General features: G+C 43.3%; 1 protein-coding gene across 2 annotated transcripts; it reads left to right on the top strand.

Annotated features, from left to right (window-relative positions):
- The first annotated feature begins 2,795 nt into the window (after positions 1-2,795).
- On the top strand, positions 2,796-18,243 carry Ckap2 (cytoskeleton associated protein 2). 2 transcript variants are annotated; one of them, XM_021661088.2, is made up of 9 exons: positions 2,796-2,924; positions 8,997-9,078; positions 10,847-10,919; positions 11,008-11,825; positions 12,789-12,990; positions 13,532-13,702; positions 14,749-14,818; positions 16,783-17,005; positions 17,756-18,243. In XM_021661088.2, exons 1-9 carry the CDS (start codon positions 2,816-2,818, stop codon positions 17,994-17,996), a joined length of 1,989 nt encoding a protein of 662 aa, XP_021516763.2. In that variant the 5' UTR covers positions 2,796-2,815; the 3' UTR covers positions 17,997-18,243. The 2 variants fall into 2 exon arrangements, with proteins under 2 accessions (XP_021516763.2, XP_060237438.1); XM_060381455.1 differs by lacking the exon at positions 8,997-9,078.
- The last annotated feature ends 1,852 nt before the right edge of the window (positions 18,244-20,095 follow it).

Genomic DNA, 20,095 nt, shown 5'->3' with positions numbered 1-20,095 from the left:
TAGTGGCCGGCGGGCGTGGGGCGGCGTGAGGGAGCGCCCCCTAGCGGCGGCCACTCGTGTGCGCACTTGCTCCCCCGTCACTGCCAAGCCCGTTGACCGGCCTGTTAAAGGACAGTTTTTTTCCCCACAAAGTAAATGTTGACAGCAGGAATTGTTTTTAATAAATCTGTAACCAGTGTATTATGTAATTCCCTCTTCTCCTCTCTCCGGTTTTTGTTTTATTCTAATTTTTACAACACTATTTATTTTATGAGTGTTTGTGTGGGTGAGGGCACACTCGAGGCTTGTTCCTTGGACCATGTGAATCTTGGGGATCAAACTCAGGTTAAGAGGCTCGGCAGCAGTCACTCTTATCAGCTGAACCACCTCAACCCACCTACCCACTCACCTTATAAAACAAAACAAAACAAAAAAACAACAGTGCATTTGATCCAGATCAGTGGAGCATAAACCCGTCCCAAGCAGCTTGTCCTTTAGTTAAGGACGATGGAGGGCATCAGTCAGTCCTAGGGACTGGAGACTGCGCACACAGTGCAGGGGCTTCAGCGTCTCAGAGGGATGCAAGGAGGAACTTCCCGGATGACAGAGTCCATGTCATGTGCACGTCAGCTCCTCCAGTCTCAAAGTGATAGATAACCAACTGAGGCTGGCTTTCCATCTCATCACAGGTGTCCTCCATCCTGACAGCCTCCAGCTTTCCTGTGTGCAGTTTCTCCGCCCACCTAAGCGAGGCCTTTAGGTCGTTAACCCTTCAACGTGGATGGCTGTTTTGCCTGCGTGTGTGTCTGTGCCCTGGATCCATGCCTGTTGCTCAGGTAGAGCAAAAGGCTTTAATAACTTTTTTTAAAACACAGATTCAAATCAGGCTTGGTAGTGCACACCTGATATCCTGACACCTGGGGCATGAACATTATGGTTCCCCGTCAGCCCGGGCTGCGTAGTGAGACCCTGAAAACAAACACACAAACAAACAACAAAAACCACTCATGAAAAAGGTGTGTGTGGGGGGGAGCAGGGAAGGAAAGGAAGAAGAGAAATAGGTTTGGTGGTTTTGGTTTCTATTTAAGGAATATTTGGAGCTGGAGAGATGGATCAGCAGTTACAATCACTGACTGCTGTTCCAAAGAACCAAGGTTCAGTACCCAGCACACACATGGCACCTCACAACTGTCTGTAACCCCATTTCCAGGCGATTCAAAGCCCCCTTTCTGGCCTTTGAGGGCACCAAACATTCATTTGATGCAACAGGTATGCATGCAGGCAAAGTACCCATACACATAAAAAATAATTGTTAAAAAGGAAATCTTTGCCAAACACAGCATTTCCCCCGTATTTTGTTCTGTTTCATAGTTTTCTTTATTATATCAGGTATATGTTCCATCTTATGGTTGCCAGTTTTTGTTTTGTATAAAGTTGAGCTGAAGATCAAGTTAGTATTTTGCATGTGGATACACAGTTACCACGACTGTTTATTGAAAAGTTGTTTTTGGAAACTTTAAGCATCCTTTGGCCAGATAGGCTGGGTCATATTTCTGAAATGTATTATATTCTATTGTTTGTCTGATTTTCACACTGTCTCATTTATCATGGTTTTATAAGTCTTGAAAACAGATACGGTTCCTGCTCCAACTTGGTTCTATTTCACAGTTGTCTTGCCTACTCTAGATCCTTTGCATTTCTTGTTAATCTTAAGAATAGCAACATAGGGTCTTCTGATCCAAGAGCACATTGTGTTTATTTAGTGTCTGTAACTTCTGTAACGTTGGGCATTGGTCTTGTGCCCTGTGTGTTATTCAGATGCTCGTTTATATGCCCAGAGATCTGGTTGCAGCCAAGGACGTGGATGCTGTCTTCTCCTGCCTCGATGTTGTGTAAATAATTAATAATAATAATAATAATAATGTTATCCATCGTCTCTGATTGGTTAGATGAAAGCTGGTTCAACCGAAAGCTGGGCAAGAGAGCATGAAGTCAGGACTTCCGATCCCATCAGGGGCCGCAGGTAGGGACAATATGGGGAGAGGAACTCAGTGGATTTTATATAGGCGACATGTTTAAATGATGGGAATGGAAGATTATGGTAGGACACCTAAATATACAAACAGGAAAACTGTCCAACAGCGTTGGATTACCTTAACAGAATTATGTACTGCCTTAGAAGAACAAAGGATTATGCCCTCATGTTTTGTCTTGCATTCTTGTTTATATTTCACAAATGCATATATAAAGGCATGGAAAGGGCTGGGCATACACTTGCGGTCTTAGCGCTCAGGAGGCCAGGAAGATCGTGAGTTCAGGGAGACCAGCCTGTGGTACCTTGGGATACTTTCAATAAAATATCAGCACAAAGGTAGATCTGAAGATTCCGTTTACAAGCTGTGGAAACATGGACACCTAACATCTGAACTCATCACCTCGACTGCGAGATATAATCGCAACCCAGTTCAGTTAAGCAACTCAGAGGAGCATTTGTGACTATGTCCACCTCGGGGCAGCTCGGAGCGGTACCTCAGCGAGAGCATCGGCGTTCGAGCATGTGCAGCCGTTTGCTGTCCTTTGCCCTCCTCGGGGCTGTGTCTGGAGACATGTCCTGACTTGTCAACCCTAGACCTGCTGCATTCCGAGGACTCAACAAGCCCGCTCTGCCCGCCCGCCGTCCGCCCAGCGGGAAGAGCATCGTTTGATTTTGAAACCTCTCCCGGGGCCTGTCAAAGGGACCGACTCCAGGGCGGCCCCGCCCCTCGCCCGGGCCCCGCCCCTCCGCGCTTATTGGTCCATTCAATCCACGCCGGCGCCGCGGCGGGAGCATTAAGAGATGGCAGAGGCCAGAAAACGCTTCTCCGGCCGCGCTGTGAGGAACGCGTTGCCGGTGCCCCGGGACCTGCAGCTGCCCCCGACCAAGCGAGATCAACCCGCCTTCAGAGGTGAGCGGCGGCGCGGGGCCTCGGCCGCTAACCGTCCCCACGCCCTCCTGAGAGGCAGGCCGCGGACCGTGTGCGCGGTGGGGACTGTCGGGGGTCAGCGGTCTGGCGTCGGGGTCGTGGGCGGGGGGCTGGGGGCGGAGGGCCGGGCTGCCCGGACCCCCGACTGCGCCCGCGCGCTGTTTCTCCTAGGTCTACGCGCCGAGGGTGGGGTGGTTGGGGGCTGATGCGTGCTGTCCTGGCCGTTTTGGAAAACTGGAATTGAACGGTCTGCAGCAACAACACGGAGAACATTCTCGTCCAATCTAATACAGTAAGTTGGTCGAAATTTGGCGACGAGTATCTCATCTCTACGGTTTGAAATGGTGTTGCCTGCGATTTTCACACGATTAGGACATTTGATTCTTGTTTGTTTGTTCGGGTGCTACTGAGGATTGAGAGTTCCAGCTCAAGGCTTTGTGTATGTTTGGCAAGTGTTCTGTCATTGAACTATATAGCCTCGGCCCAGAGAATGCGTTCTTACTTGCAGAGCAGTGGTGAGCACCTTTCTGGCTAAGTTTTGGGTTGACAAGCTAGAGCCCTGAGAGGAGGGAACCTAGATTGAGAAAACTGAGCCTGCAAGATCCAGCAGGCTCCAGGCAAGCCTGAAGGGCGTCTTCTTAATTAGTGATTGATTGGGTGGGGGGAGGCCCAGTCCCTTGTGGGCGGTGCCACCCCGAGGCTGTTGGTCCTGGGTCCTATGAGGAAGTAGGCGGAGCAACTCGGGAACCAGCACCAGATTCCTTCTGCTTCGGAGGCACCCTGTTGTATGGAAATCTGAGTAAACTGAACCCTTTCATCCCTAACTTGCTTTGGGTCAGAGTGACTCATCACAGCAATAGTACTCGTGGTCATGTCTGATTAGTGAGATCATTTCTCCAAATTGAGATTTTGTTTCCTATTATATTCTTATAGAAAGAATATATTTTCCCAGGAAGGAGTCACTCCACACCCTTAGTGGTTAAAAAGCTCTTACGTAGTGTAGTGCTTGTCCTGCCCTGGCTAATGCCCAAGAAAGATCTAGCCTTGCATAAAAGATTTCAATAGCTTTCTATGCACTTTAGGTTGGTGCGCCTCCTCCCCTTTCTTCTTGTGTGTATGTGTTTGTTTGGGTTTTTTTCAGGTGTTTTTGAGACAGGGTTTCTCTGTCTGTCTGGAACTAGACTCTGTAGATCAGGACAGGAGCAGCAGGCTGGCGAGTCTTATTTTCCCCTGCATCCTTATTCTGCGATGAGACTAGCGTGCAATTTACTGTGATGGCTGGCGCCTGTGTCCCATTCAAGCCTGCCCAGCAAGTGTCTTGTAAATTTAACCCAATTTACCTGAGCGTTTAATTCTCCAAACTAGTTACTTGGTTTTTCTGATTTTGAGTAATATTTTATATCAAACTTGTTTTGAGGTACCTGCTCAAACTTAACTTTGACAATATATATAAAAGGCTATATGTATAATGGGGTTATAAACTGGTCTCTCCCTCCAGTCTTGTCTCTGTAAATGAATTACATTCGTACTTAGTGTGACTACAAGCACAAATCAGGGCACATAAAGGGCATTTAATCACTTTTTAATTTTATTTTCTTTTGGGACAGGGTCTTTCTACATAGCTGTGGCTGTCCTGAAATTCAGTATGTAGACCAGGCTGGCCACAAACTCTAGGAACTCCACCTGCCTCCCAAGTGCTGGGATTAAAGGTGTGGGCCACCACCCAGCCATTTAATCACTTAAAACTTCTATGTCCAAATTACCTTTAAAAAAAAAAAAACAATTTACAATAAATTAGAAATTCTCACAAGATTAATAGTTTGTAAACTATTAATAGTTTGGAGTCAGAGGCAGAGGCAGGCAGATCGCTGTGAGGACAGCCAAGGCTACACAGAGAAGCCCTGTCACAAAAAAAAGCAAACAAACAAGATTTCTGAACCTAAAAATGACAATTTTTGATTGAAGCTCTTTAAGTACCAAGATAATACACTTATATGATACAGACAAACTGGGAACCTCATTTTCCTGTGTAGTGTAGTTTTACAAAACCTAAGTCAGTTTAACAGGTCTTTAACATTAAGTGGCTTAGTTTATCGAAAGAGTATAATTATAGCAGAGAGCAGGAGGCTTGTTTGTCATAAGGAGACATTTCTAAGAATACAGTTAGTTCTTAACACAGTGTAAGTCAGCTTTTGTTAACATGAATAGACCATTACATCTATAGGCGCATTAACTAATTTTAACCATTAAATTATAATGGTTAAATAATGGTTTTTTTATAAGATTAATTGATGGTGGAAGTGCTAGATTAGCTGGACTTGCTAGGAATCATCAGGTAGCTATTAAGGGAAAGGTTATTTGTGGGCCTCGGGCTAGAGTTATAGTTCGGCTGTGAGTTCGTTCATAGTTTGTATTGGCTAGGCAGAATAGGAGGGATGACGTTAGTCCATGTGCGACTAGTAGTGCCATAGCCCCTATGAAGCTTCAGGGGGTTTGGGTTATGATTGATGCAATTGCCAATGCACTTATTTGTTGGCTTACTGAGAAATACGCGATTAGTGATTTCAAGTCTGTTTGTCGTAAGCAAATTGAGCTGGTTATAATTGTACCTCATTCTCTTTAAGTCTTTTTTTTTTTTTTTTTTGAGACAGGGTTTCTCTGTGTAGCCTTGGTTTTCCTGGACTCACTCTCCAGGAGGTGCTGGGATTACAGGTGTGTGCCACTGTGCCCTGCTGTCTTTAAGTCTTATCCTTCATAAGTCCTATTTGATGTAATCAGACCTGTGACTTCAGCTTCAAACTTCCATGGTTTTGCCCCTGTTTTTATTTACCTAGTTTATCCTATCTAAAACAATTGAACCTTTTTTATTAGAGATATAACTTCAAATTCATATCTTCTGTTGACCTTTATTGTCGCACTGATCCTGAGAGGGTTCACATCTCAGCTGTCTTAGAGATAGCAGTAACCTTGAATGAGAGAGCATTCTGTGCAAACAAGAACAAACAGGGTGGAGTACTCACAGAGCTGAAGTCCTGGGAACATCCAGTTTTCTTAAATATAAGTCGCAGTTTAAAAAAAAGAATCCCAAGCTGGATGTGGTGGTGCCCACCTTTAAATCCCAGCACTTGGGAGGCAGAGGCAGGCAACTGAGTTGAGCCAGCCTGGGCCTACCGAGAGAGTTCCTGGATAGCCATAGCTGCACAGAGAAACGTGATTAAATATCACGAGACATAATGATAACAAATAAGTGTATCACTTGCTGTCAATTTTCCCTAAAAGAGATGTGTGTATCTGTGTGGGTCTAGTTCCCTGGGGTCTCTGTCCCTGTGTATAACAGCTTTCCCATGTCTGCATAGGTGTGTGCTCCCTTCCCCGTAGTTTTCCCAGTCCTTATACCAGATCTCCAGAAACATTGAGGCCTCATGTAGTTAGAGCCTAATTGCAGCTACCTGGGAGCGTGCCTGGATACTCAGGTGAGGGGACACCGGCCTTGACTATGTCCTGGAAGGGATATTAATGTTTAACAAGTCCAGCAACACAGATGATATCAATGGGAAGTTAAAGCTCTACATGCTCTGTAAGTCATAAGTTCTGAAGATGGCAGTTATTTAGCTAGAACACACAATACAACTGCACCTTAATAAAGGAAGGCTGAGTCCAAGTTACACACACAGAGTAATGCAATAACTTAATACTACCTGTGAATGTGCTGTTAAAGCATGTCCGGGTAAACATCACAGAAAACATAAGGCAGCACTTATGACCTACGTAGCATGCAGAGCTTTAACTTCCCATTGATATCATCTGTGTTGCTGGAGTTGCTATTGAGAGATTTTAGACAGCACGCGTCTTATCTTCCCCATGTATATTTTTATTTAGCTCTTTTTATTATAGGCACCTTTATACCATGAGCTAATTAATAATAACAGCCGCTATTAGAAATAGTTGACTTCTTAGTTGTTCTCAGGCACACAGTGACTTGTTTCGGGGTCGTTCTGTTCCTGTCACAGAAGCAGGGGCCAGCCTGAAGCAGGCAGGCCAAAGCTCACCTCCAGAGCCAGACTTTTCCCAATACCCATACCCCCAAAGTCATTTGCTTCTCTATAAGACAGATCCCAGTGATCTCCACACCCGTAAGAAGTTTGTGGGTGCCTCTAGATGGGGCCGACAACGTGAAACCCTGAATAAGTACTCTCGTCCTTATGAAGACAATAAGTTTCAGAACCCGATTATGAGGCAGGGAGACCTTGGCTTCTCTGTGGATCAAACCTCTGATTTATTTTTTCCTTTTGGTTCTTTTAAGTTTGTAGATATGTATAATCTATTAAACCATAAAAACCAGACATGTAAGGAAACATTAACATCATTTTTTTTTTTATTTCCCATAGTTTGTGCCTTTATAATTGAAGAGTGGAAACAAAAACAAGAGTATGCAGGGTTGGTGAGGCGGATGCTAAGGCAGACCATGGGGATAAGGCAAAGGAGTCCCAAGAACAGAAAGGCCGTCTCCCTCAGAGGAAGCCAGCAGGCTTGGAGAGTCAGTGCAAAGAGCAAGCATTTAGACCCAGCCTAGCCTGTCTTCAGTCTCCCTCAGGAGACCATAGCCAAGGCTCTCTCCAGCCCCGAAAAACTGGCTGTGCAACCTGAGGCCTCACTGAGATGGTGTCCCTGGCTGGCCAGAGTTTTAAGAAGGCAGGGGCGGCCAGTAGCCAGCCACTCTGGCCCAGGCAGGGCTCCGTGGAGGAGGCTGTACGGCCCACTGGAGTGACCTGCCAGCTTCACTAGGAAGCTTCCTTGGGGCTTGTTCAGCCCTCTTCTATCCCAGGGGATGGGGCCTGGCTGGGACCTGGGGCCAGTGTGGGCATCTTTATCCTGCAGGTTTCCTGTGGAGTTTTTCCTTGTCTCTGATTGAGTGTGGAGAAGTGATGAGCAGTCTAGAGAGTTTGGAGTGCCCTTAGAGGAAGTGCTGGAAACACACTGGGCGTGCCCTTCCTCTCCCCAGAACTCCTCTCCAGCCACGCGAACCCCTACCAGCAGCACAGGGACTGTGCTCACCAGGGACCTGTACATGTTACAGCAATAGCCTGCCTTCCCGCGAGCAGTCACTCCACATGCTCAGAGACTGAAGGAAGGCCTTTAATAGCATTGTTCAGCTGGTGTCCAAAGCTGGGCTTGGAGAGAAGGTCTCAGCAGCTTCTGTACATGCACCTTAGGCTTGTTCATGCTGTCTCTTTTAGAGCTGCTTCAGGTCTTGGCTGCATGTTACATTTTGATTAACTTAAACAGAGACAGGAGACTATAGCCTGGCCACTTGGGCTGGCTGGAGATGAACACAGTAAAGCACATAAGGGTTTTTGTTTTGTTTGTTGTTTTGGGATAGTTGTTATCAGGGTCATCTTGCCCACCCGCCAGAATTCTGTTTTTACTGAATAGTGCACAGGGGATTTGCTTTTAACTTATTTATTTATACTCTGCTTGCATGTGTGCCTGCACGCCAGAAAGAGGGCACCAGATCTCACTATGGATGGTTGTGAGCCCCTATGTGGTTGCTGGGAACTGAACTCAGGATCTTTGGAAGGACAGCCAGTGGTCTTAACCTCTGAGCCATCTCTCCAGCCCTGAGCACAGCACAGGTGATTTTTATGGCACCAGGACAGAGTGATGGTTGTGATCCTTCTCTGCCCACTCTGAGCAGCCTGTTAGAGGGATTCCTCTGTTGTGTGACTAGCGCCGAAAGGCTGCTCAGTCCTGGTGAATAAGCATTTACATCCCAGCGTCTTCAATCCTGCTCTGACCTTCCTGGTTAGCCTCTACTCACTGGTCGGGTGTTTGGTGCCCAGCGCTGGGTCAGCTAAATTCTTTGTATGATTTAATGTCTCCTAAGCAAATCCATGAGTGAATCCTTATAACATCAAGTCTATTGTTAATTTGAATTTCTTCTACATTAATGTAGAAAATACTATGTCAAAATAAATTTTCCTAGAAAAATAACCTTTTACTCAACCATATTTGACATTTTAGCTGAAGTTGACTTTGTTACTCCTTCCTCTTTAGAACAAAGAAAACAAAAACTCAAAGAATATCTGCTAATACGGAAAACAGGGTTTCCGCCCAAACAGGGGAATCAGACATCCAGGTGAGGTCACGTTTCTTTCACCTCTGAAGAGCTCTAGTAGTTCTGCCCCCTAAGAACCCAGCATGTGCCGCATGTCTACCTTTTACCTCCTACTAACCACATCTAACTTTAAAATGAAACGAGTTTTAACACTTTACACGGTTACGAGCCCAGATAGTATTACTTCATGTGATATTCGAAAGCAGTGAGAGGGCTGGGAATGTGCTTCAGTCGTGGGATGCTCGCTACCACTCAGTACCACAAAAGAAAAGGATGCACCTTAATTATTTTACCCTGTCTTCCGGTATCACGTCTTCAAAAACGTGGTGTACGTTAACAGTCTGACACGTCTCAGTCTGTACAGTGGCTGCTCTTCGTTTTCTACAAACCTTTAAACTCTAAAGTTCACTTGTTCACCCACTTGTGAATGTGCGTCCAAAGTAGCCTTCAGGTGTGTGTGCTCTCTGAGTCAAACTGAGTCAGTCTGGCCTGGTGGCAAGTGCCTGCATCTGCTGAGCCATCTCACAGGTCCAAGAGAAAATAGTTTTCAAGCAGAGGGCATGCACGTGTACTGAAGACTGACTTAGGAGCTGTGCTGTGCTGTAAACATCAGGGCGTGGTTTTCAAAGTCTGCAATCTAAACACCTGGGTCTCAGGCTTGAATTCCTTCTGTCCTCAAGTTCAGGTTGATGGATCATTTCTTGTGTCTTTTAGGCTACGACACTGATTTGTTTGTAAAAAGCAACCTAGATGTTACAAGAAAGGAACCTTAAGGCCGGGTGTGGTGATACATGCCTTTAGTCCCAGCATGCAGCAGAGGCAGCAGCTGGAGAATCTTTGTCAACTGGAGGTCAGCCTGGTCTACCTAGTGAGTTCTAGGACAGCAAGGACTATGTAGAGAGACATTGTCTCAAAAGAGAGAGAGAGAGAGAGACTCTTTTACTTGTGATGAATCAGTGACTTTGAGGACAGTAGGTGGCCCTCTGTGTGGGTGGGCCTTGTCCGGTAGGAAAGCAGAGTGCGGATGTCACCCTTCTTCTAGGTTGATAGAATTAAAGTCTCATTAGCTGTAAAATATCAGATTTTGTCAGTTCTACCATGTTACCCACACTTTTTAGCATACTCTCTGATTTTGTGAATCTGCTTCAGGATTACTGAAGTGTCTAATTAATAATATTTTATTTCCTGTCTTGATTTTACACATATCATTTGCTATGGGGTTGTCAGATATTATGCTAGTTTATAGCTATAAAAAAGTTTGTGCTAAAACTTTTAAAACCATCTTATTTACTCCATTAACCATATTTTGCTTAGAATAAACAACTTAATTCATTGCTTACCTCAATTTAAAGTTCAAAAATGTAGGACCTTGAATGTATATGGAAGCTCTGAAATTAGCTGTTAGTAATTTATGTTAGTAAGTTATGTGTTTAAATGTTGGATTGCTGATTGCTTTTGATCTCAGCTACATGCTTCATAACAGTTGAGAAATACTTATAACTTATCCATTTAAAAATGCATTCTTGGGTTCTTTGGGGTGGGAATGTTTTTTTTTTCCTCTATGTGTGTGAGAGGGCATTGGCTCTCCTGGAAGCGGAGTTAAAGGTGGTTGTGAGCCTCCAGGTGTTGGTGTAAGGAACCAAGTATGGAAAATCCCCAAAACATTGGCCAGCGCAGGTACACAATAGAAGGGGCAAGTCTCGCCCCTTCTCCTGCCCCTGCCCTAAAGTAAATTTCCTTTGTACAGAAAGAATTGATTTTTTTTTTTCTTTCTTTTTTAAACCAACAGCGATCAGAAAGTGATGACGTTGAAGGATCAGGTCCAGGAAGAGAAAAGAGTTCTGGAACTCAAAACAGAAATGGTAAGATACATGTATAGCGCTTAAACCTTTCCTGTACTCTTTATGAAGAAATGATTTCTGAAATACTGATTTCTCTTAACTCTTCTAGGCTGATAAAGAAAATATTGGAAGCACAATTGGAAAAAACTGCATTCCGTTAAAAGCTGAAGTAACCAGTTTAGAAATACATAACTTGAAGGATAATATTCAAGATGTGCAGTTATTATCAAGTAGAGAGGATTGCCAAGGTCAGACTATGACATTAGACCAGGCATGTCACCTTAAAGACAATAAAAAGATGCAGATTACTGCAGAAAAGCCAAAACAAGATGCCAACATGCCTAAAAAACGAGTGCTTGGCTATTACCATGGCCAGATTGTTCAGTCTAAGATTAATTCATTTAGAAAGCTTCCAGATGCCAAAGGTGAGAGTTCTGTGACAGCCAGGAAACTTCCCACTACTGTATCTAAAGCCACAAAGGCTCAGCCTGTGCCTGTAAACGCCGTCCGGGTAAAAGCCTCAAATATGACTGTTACCACCAAACTTGTAAACACTCAGTCTGTGAGTGCCACTTCGAAGAACACACTTGTGCGACCACCTATTAGAAGTCTCCACAATAATGCCCAGGGCCCTGTGAAACAGGACCACGGCAGGAACCTTGCCAATGTTACAATCAGAAATCGGTCACTTGAAAAAGAATTGGTTCGATCAGAACCAGCTGTATCTGTTGTCAAAACCAGTTCTCAGGACACAAAAAGAAAACAGGCACCATCAAAAAGCATAACATCTAAAGGTGTAACCAGGACTAATTCATCTAATACCAGACTGATGGAAAATCCCCAAAACATTGGCCAGCGCAGGTACACAATAGAAGGGGCAAGTCTTCTTAGGTCAGTTCAGCCCGGAGAAACCACAGAAAACAGAAAGTAAGTAGACGAAATTCATTTTGTTTTCTTGGCTATCAATAGAATACCAGTTTGTGAATTTGGCTTGTCGTTTTCTTAAATGTATTAGAATTACTTAATCTATTATTTTCTGCCACACAGGCAGATTTATGTATAGAACAATAAGACCAAAAAGCTATGTTTTTGTTTGTTTGGGTTTTTTGACACAGGGTTTCTCTGTATAGCTTTGGCTGGCCTCAGGCTCACAGAGGCCTGTCTCTGCCTTCCAAGTGCTGGCATCAAAGGCGTGTGCCACCACCGCCCTTCCAAAAGTTATGTGTTTAAATGTGGATTGCTGGTTGCTTTTGATCTCAGCTAAATGCTTCATAACAGTTAAGAAATACTTATAACTTATTTAAAACACATTCTTTGTTTCTTTAGGGTGGGAATTTTTTTTTTTTTTTTTTTTTTTTTTTATGTGTAAGAGGGTATTGGCTCTCCTGGAAGTGGAGTTAAAAGTAGTTGTGAGCTTCCTGGTGTTGGTGTAAGGAAACAAGCCTAATTCCTCTGCATGGGCAGCAAGCACGCTTAATCTCTCTGACATTTCCTAGCTCCGTTCTTGGAGTCCTTGAACATATATGTGATCTTGTTATATTCAGGAGTTCACCTCTGCAAACAAATAAGTTCCACCAGTTTAGAACTATATAGGTTTAAGTTGTTTTGATTTGTATATGGATGTTTTGCATGTATGTGTGGCATTGTACCATGTGTGTTCCTGGTGCCCACAGAGGCCAGAAGAGGGTGTCAGATTCCCTGGATCTAGAGGTACAAATGGTTGTAAACCACCAGGTGGGTGCTGAAAATCCAACCAAGGTCCTCTGGAAGGGTGGCTGCTGGTGCTGAGCTGCCTCTTCAGCCCCAGTTTGAAATCTATTTAACTGTGCTATTTAGCAGGGTGCCATCAGCAAAATCAAAGCAATGTTGATGTTCTGCTTCTGATTGCAGAGCTCAGACTGCCTGGAGAACTGGCAAAGGAAATGGGCTAAAAAGGCTTCCTAATTTAACAGTTACCCATGCTGAGCCAAAGGGACAGAGTGAAAACCCAGTTGGGTCCTTTTGGGCTACCATGGCAGAAGAAGATGAACAGAGGCTATTTACTGAAAAAGTAAACAAAACAATTTCTGAATGCCTGAGCCTGATTAATAAGGTAGGGTCTTTTTTAATGTGTGTGGCTGCTTTGGCTGTTTTGCCTGTATTTATGTCCATGTGTGTGCCTGGTGCCTGCAGAGGCTAAAAATTGGTGACAGATCATCTATGGCTAGAGTTATAGATGGTTGTGAGCCACCATGTGGGTGCTGGGAATTGAACCCAGATCCCCTGGAAGAGGAGCCAGTGCTTGTAAATACTGAGCCATCTCTTTAGCCCTCTAAGGTAGAGTCTATCTTGGTATGTTTGATAGTTTAGAAATGTCTTCTATTGTTATTATTTTATTTATGTACTTGAGTGGGTTTATTTGTCCCACGTGCCTGCAGATGCCCAACTCTGGAGTTTATAGTCAGTTGTGAGCTGTACAGCATTGGTGCTGGGAACCAGCTTGGGTCCTGTGCTGGAGCATCAAGTACTCTTGACTGCTGAGTCATGCATCCCACGTGCTCCATCAGCTTTTTATATTGCGCACTGTTCTTAAAGTCAGATTATTAATCCTTCATAGTTTGTAGCTCACACATTTTTTTTTCTTGGAATTTTAGGGATGTCCAAAAGAAGAAATTTTAGGCATGTTGAATGACCTGATTCATAATATTCCAGATGCCAAAAAACTTGTTAAATATTGGATATGTCTTGTGCGTATTGAACCAATCACAAGTCCCATTGAAAATATTATCTCAATCTATGAGAAGGCCATTCTGGCAGGGGCTCAGGTAAGAAAAATTTATTTCAGTTTTAAAGTGTAAACAATTCCAAGTTATTTTGGAGCACATCATAGTGTAACTTGATACGATTATGATTTTGTATGTAGTACTAAGGGGTATTCAAAGGCCACAAAGGACTTGGGAGTATAGTTCAGTCGCAGAGCATGGAGGCACAGGGTTCAGTTTGTGGCAGCAGAAACAGTGAGGGCTACGAGGATTGTATTAGGCATGTTTCTCAACATTTTTGTACCAAGGGTTATAAGACTTTTGAATCTAGATACTAGCTGAAATATAAATTTAATGAAACAGAATATTTTAACACAAAATATCCTCCTGTGCATTTCCTATAATGGACCAGAAGTGACATTACATAAAGTAGGTTATGGGGCTGGCACAGTGATATAAAAGTGAAAGCCAAGGCTTTAGATTGAAATTGTAGTGTAAAGACAAAGAAATGACACTGAAGTAGAAATTGGGAAACAAGAATCAAAATTGGCCGAGGAATTGAAAACAGAATCGGTTCTTCTGGAACTGAATTCTGAAGCTAGGACCATGAGCCAGGGCTTCCGTTATATAAATATCCTTGTAATCGCAGGCATGGTGGCTCTAAGGAACATAGCAAGAGCTTTTAATATCTATCAGATCATACAGTTTGAACAAGTGAAATATGTTGGGTTGATCAACCTTAAGATATACAGAGATGAATTTAATAGTGTGAGATACAAAATACAAGTAGTACTTAAAACATTTTTAGAACCTTTTAGACAATATGATCAGCTTTTGAATAGATGATAACTTTCCATCTATTAATTAATTTTGCTTATATCACGCATTATTAGCTATCAAAGGCCTAAAAATTATGGGATTTTTTTTTATGAAACTCTGTCCTTTAAGTTCATTTTTCTTATTAAGATGAAAAATAACCATTTCTAATCTTAAAAGCAATTGTTTATTTTAAAATAAGGAAATTTTTCAATATATCTAATATTTTTTATTTACATAACCTAATTTTTGATCATGTAAACTTCTTTGTTAAAAACATTTTTTAATCTAAGCCTATTGAAGAGATGCGACATATAATCATAGATATTCTGACAACGAAGAGTCAAGAAAAAGTTAATTTGGGTAAGTGTTCCTTCAGGTGAATTGTGTTTTTACTAAAATCTGGTTACATTTCCCTTTTGTCTTATTTAGCTTTCTTTTTTTCTTTTTTTTTTATACTTTTCTTTATATATTTTTTTAGTTTTTACAATTTATTCATTATATATCTGGATTGAAGCCCCCTCCCTCAACTCCTCCCAGTTCCATCCTCCTACCTCTTCCTGCCTCTGTCCCTTTCCCCATGTACACTGAAAGGGGGTGTTTTCCTCCTCTGCCATCTGCCCATAGCTTATCAAGTCTCATGAGGACTGCCTGGATCCTCTTCCTCTGTGCCCTGATAAGGCCAAATCGCCAGGGGCAAGTGATCAAAGACCTGCCTCTGAAATGCAGTACATGTCTGTATCATGTAGAATTTTTAAGCCAGATAGTGTAGCTCACACTTGTAATCCTAGCAAGTTGGGGGCTAAGGTAGGGGTTTGGGCTGGCCTTGGACATAGAGTGAGACCCTGTCATGAAAGAAAAGAATTGACATTGGGGCACGAAACTAAATAACTATATTTCTGGGCATGAGGATCATGGGTTTGGGCCAGCCTAGGTTATGTAGAATGAGACCCTGTCTCAAAAAAAAAAAAAAAAAAAGGAAAGAAAATTTAATGAAGGAATCTAGTTCAAAATCCAAGTCTACTGCTGTGCTGCATATGAAAAGTTTTTTTTCTGGGCCTTAGAGTTCTGTCTTAGAAATGGGTGCTTTAGAGCTGGTGGTACTATATCCTTACCACCAGCACAGCCCCCCCCCTTTTTTTTTTAAATGAGTCTATTTGATAAGATAATCTCCCACCTATTAAGTTCTATGATCTGTTCTGTACTCTAGAAAGTTTATGTATTGATAAGTTTTCAAAGTTGTAAAAGAAATCAATACACATACTCAAAAAAAGAAAGTTCATTTAGAATGCTGGTGGTAGGCCTAATGGTAAATTCCTGTAATCCCAGGGTTGTGGGAGGCTGAGGCTGGGGGATTACACATTTGAAGTTCCATTATATAATAGGACCCTCAAACAGCTTTAATTTAACATCCAGAGATCTAAGTCAAGATCAAAACTTGGAACAGAAGCAGAGATTATACTGAACTCTTAAGTGTGTTGTGTAAGTTTCTGATTATATGCCAGATTCAAAAAGTCCTGTTCCTTGGGGTTAACGTCGTGCTGCGTCGTGTGTCAGTTTGACCAGCAGTCCTACTTTTATTGGAATGATTTATTCAGCTTCAATTGGGGGGCCCTGTTCATATGTCCAGGGGAACATATGGAACACGTATGTAATCCAATGTTATAAATCAAATTTAATGGTGACGCTTATGAAAGAATTAGAGAGAGGAAACCCAGAGAAGACTAGTCTGTCAGAAGCAAAAGAAATCGAAAAGTCAAGACCACCCTTATGCCGTCTCTAGCAGGGCAGGAGCTGTTCCAGAGACCGTGGAGGAGTGTTGCTTGTGGCTTGGTTGCTTAAGGCCTGCTTAGCCTGCTTTCTCGTATCATCCAGGACCGCCCACCCAGGGTGGCGCCGCTCCTTATGGGACGGGCCCAGCCACCAATCATTGAGGAAATGTCGCCACAAGCTTGCCCACAGATCAGTCTGATGGGGTGCTTTCTCAGTTTACATCCCCTCTTCCCAAATGACCCTAGCCTGCGTCAAGTAGACAAAATGCTGGCTAGTACATTCGTTTTAATAGGTTCCAACAACCCTTTGTTCTTCCTTCACTTTGTTTGACCTCATTTCATAGTTGTTTTTTGACTTTGTCTTTCTTGGCACATAGACTTAAGAACTGGGATGGTTCCATTCTTAAATCTATATCTCTGCACAGGGGATATTAAATATTTGTTAAACTGTTGGCAGCGGTGTGTACATAGGAAAAGTAAAGATTAGGAGATGCAGTTTGGTTCTGTCATTTTGAAGTTCTGACCATAAGTTCAAATCTTCAAATTTTTCTATAGAAGATGTTGAGGAGGCTCATGCAGACAAGGAACATGTCCAGGAAATAGAAATGGAAGCTGCAAGTGTTAATCTAGCATCAGAGAAGCCAGAAGAGAATGGAGTGTGTGGAAAGGAAGATAGCACAACAAAAGACCCAACCAATAATTTGAAGACCCCTGACTCAAAAACTGAAGCAGGCTGCCTAATTAGATATAATGTATCCTCTACACCACGCTTGGAAAAGTAAGTGCTTAAAATGTAATATGATCTGTTTTCATGCTCTAGTGATAATTCTGTTCAAATCTTAATGCTAAGTAAGGGTCACACCCAGAGCCCTAAACATGATGGCTCATGGGTAATTGCAACCCACTGGGGAGACTAAGGCAAGTTCTGCTTAAAAGAGAGGCGTCCAGGCCTGGCTGTTTTCACTTGTCACGAGCTCTGAAAAGGCCCAAGAGGGGTCTGGACCCCAAAACCAGGCAGGAAAATGTTCAAGTCGTTTGAACTTCCAGACATTTTTTTTAATGTAACTGTTTTGAAATCTATTTCTATGTGTGTGGCTGCTGCATCTGTGTGAGTGCAGGACCCGCAGAAGCCAGAAGAGCATGTAGAAGGGGCTGGAGTAAACAGGCAGTTTGAGCTGCCATGTGGACCTGGGATTCAAACCTGGGTCCTTCCCCCCAGGCATTTTCAAAATTAAGACACTTTTGGTTTACATTTATTACTGTATGGTTAATAGCTATAGGGCTTGGAATTGAGAAATCAGGCTTTTCTACAGCTGTTCAAGTGTCCACATAACACAGATTGTTTCAACAAATAGAAGTGTTAGGCTGCTCGCTTCTGGGAACTTGCAGTACCTCTCCCTTTCTATAAGACAGTCTGTCACACAGCAAAAGTGTAAGATAGATCTTGAACATGCTTTTGAAATTTGGAATTAATTTTATGGGTTTTCTTTTTGTTGTTGTTGTTGTTTGTTTTGTTTTGTTTTTTCAGTGTGAAAAAGAAGATGCAGCATGAAAATAGCACATTTAAAGAGCTGAAGTTCCTGACACCGGTGCGACGGTCACGCCGTATTCAAGACAAGACCTCACAACTGCCAAATATGTTAAGAGACCACGAGCCTTCTGTGTCCTCGCTGGAACAGTTGTCTGAGCTGGGAGTGGATGCTTTTGTTTGCCGCCCCAATGCAGCCCTGTGCCCTCTGCTTTCTGAGACTGACGCAGGGGAGAAGTAGTGCTGCGAGTGGGGGTGGCTGTAGTGTCCTGTGGTGTTTGTTTCCTGCAACTTTATAACAGGTCTGAACTCGTCCGTAGGCCTAAGTATAATACAGGTAAACCTCGTTAGCATGTTTATTGTGTTTTCAAAATGTTAGCTTCTTCACTTCACTAATTACTTACAGAAATTGTAGTCTATATAAATTATATTTTTACCTTAACTTTGTTCCTAATATGTTTATAATAAATATATGTATGATGTTCCAATCACGTTTCATTAATTGATTGAGTTATTTGTTGATGGAACTGACGTTAGGACCCTCCTACGGGGCTACAGTCAACTACCAGAAGGTGTTTATTTCAGCAAACATGTTATGGGGTCTCAGGGTGTGCTTCCAGAAGAGCACTTGCCTAATGTGCAACCCTAGATCCAGTCCTTTGCACCGCACAAATCCTTTGTGACATACCACCTAATCACAGTAACCCAATTTAGCTTTTGAAATACATTGCCAAATTTGTGTTTGTATAACTTACTTTTTTAAATTGTGATAAAATACCTGACAGAAACAAACGGGAGTTTATCTGGTGGTAGTTTCAGAGGACGGTCCACCATATTGAGGAAGGCATGGTGGGGGAACGGAGAGGGGGCGCTGCCCACACGGGGTGAACCCAGGGCAGGTCTAACTCACAGTATAACTCGTGAGTGGCATGCTTCTGCCAGCCTTCAACAGCGCCTCAGTCTGAACCACAGGCATTCTAAACACAAGCTTTAGGGACGATTCAGATTCAAACTGTACGCTGTGGTGATGCCCCAGGATTGAAAGCCTCATGTGTGCTGAGCATGCTCAGCCCTGTCCTCATGCTTTGGTGTTACAGCTAGACCTGGTTCTCCACCACAGGCAATCTGTACCCCTCCCACCTTTCCTCGGTATTTTCTTTTTCTTTTCTTATTACACTTTTGAGATTTATTTTTATGTGCATGTATTATCTATGCACCACATGAGTACAGTACCCACAGAAGCCAGAAGAGGGTGCGAGAGCCCCTGGGACTGGAGAAACAGACAGTTGTGAGCTGCCGTGTGGGAGATGGGAACTGAACCTGGGTCTGCTCTGCCCTCCAGGCATTTTCAGAACAATACACTGTTGGATGTCAAGCCAGTGATTGACACATTCAATCCCAGCAGAGGCAGCAGACCTGTGAGTTCCAGGCTGGTCTGGTCTTCACAGTGAAACCCTGTTTCCAAAACTAAAAAGACGGGGAGATAGCATGGTGAGCACTGCCGACAACTGTGGATGGAGGCAGAGACGCTGTCCGCAGCCATGGCGCAGAAATGTCCCAAGCGTCCACAGCGCTGAAGCTGAGGAAGCCTGAGCTAGAGTCCTCTCTCCTTAACACTAACTGACTTGCCAGCCCCGCTCGCTCAGCCTGCTAAACTGCCTCTTATTTCAGCAGTTGACTTCTAGGCCACACCATGGTTGTCACACATTTAGTCCCAGCAGACAATGACAAGAATGTGTCTTGAGAAACCGGACGGTCTCATGGCTCTTCACTGTCCCTTGCACTGGCAGTATTTGCTCTTTGACTTCGCTTACAGTTCCTCAGACACACACACACACCCCGTTGTGGCCTTCCAGAGCAGCATTCGAAACAAAGAGGTTGCCAGGTAGGTAATAAAAAGTACTCTGGGGGCTGTGATTTTGAAGCATGAGAAATTAAAAGAAGTAATTTGTGTAATATATTTCACTTAACATGTATAAAATACTGTAGCATCCACTCAGTGTAGAAATTATTAAATAGTTTGACATATTTTGTGTTGTTGCTGTCTTTGAAGTCTTACAGTATTTATACCGTTCACCTTTAAGAGTGCCCCCACTGGGCCGGAGGGATGGCGTAGTGGCTAAGTATGCGGCTAAGTATGCTTGCCAGTTTTGACAGCTTCACATGGAAGGGGAGAACCAGCTCCCACAATTTGTCTCCTGACTCCGTACACACGTTGTGGTACCTGTGTGCATGCACAAAAATTATTTTTTAAAAAGAACTGTAAGTGCTTCTCGTACTTTGGAGGCCTACGCAAGTGGATTCTTACAAGTTCAAGACCGTCCTGGGCTATCCAGTGAA

Source organism: Meriones unguiculatus, chromosome 4, assembly GCF_030254825.1.
Source record: "Meriones unguiculatus strain TT.TT164.6M chromosome 4, Bangor_MerUng_6.1, whole genome shotgun sequence".
Taxonomy (NCBI): Eukaryota; Metazoa; Chordata; class Mammalia; order Rodentia; family Muridae; genus Meriones; species Meriones unguiculatus.
The sequence above is the reverse complement of the archived record's forward strand: the minus strand, read 5'-3'. Positions and strand labels throughout refer to the sequence as shown.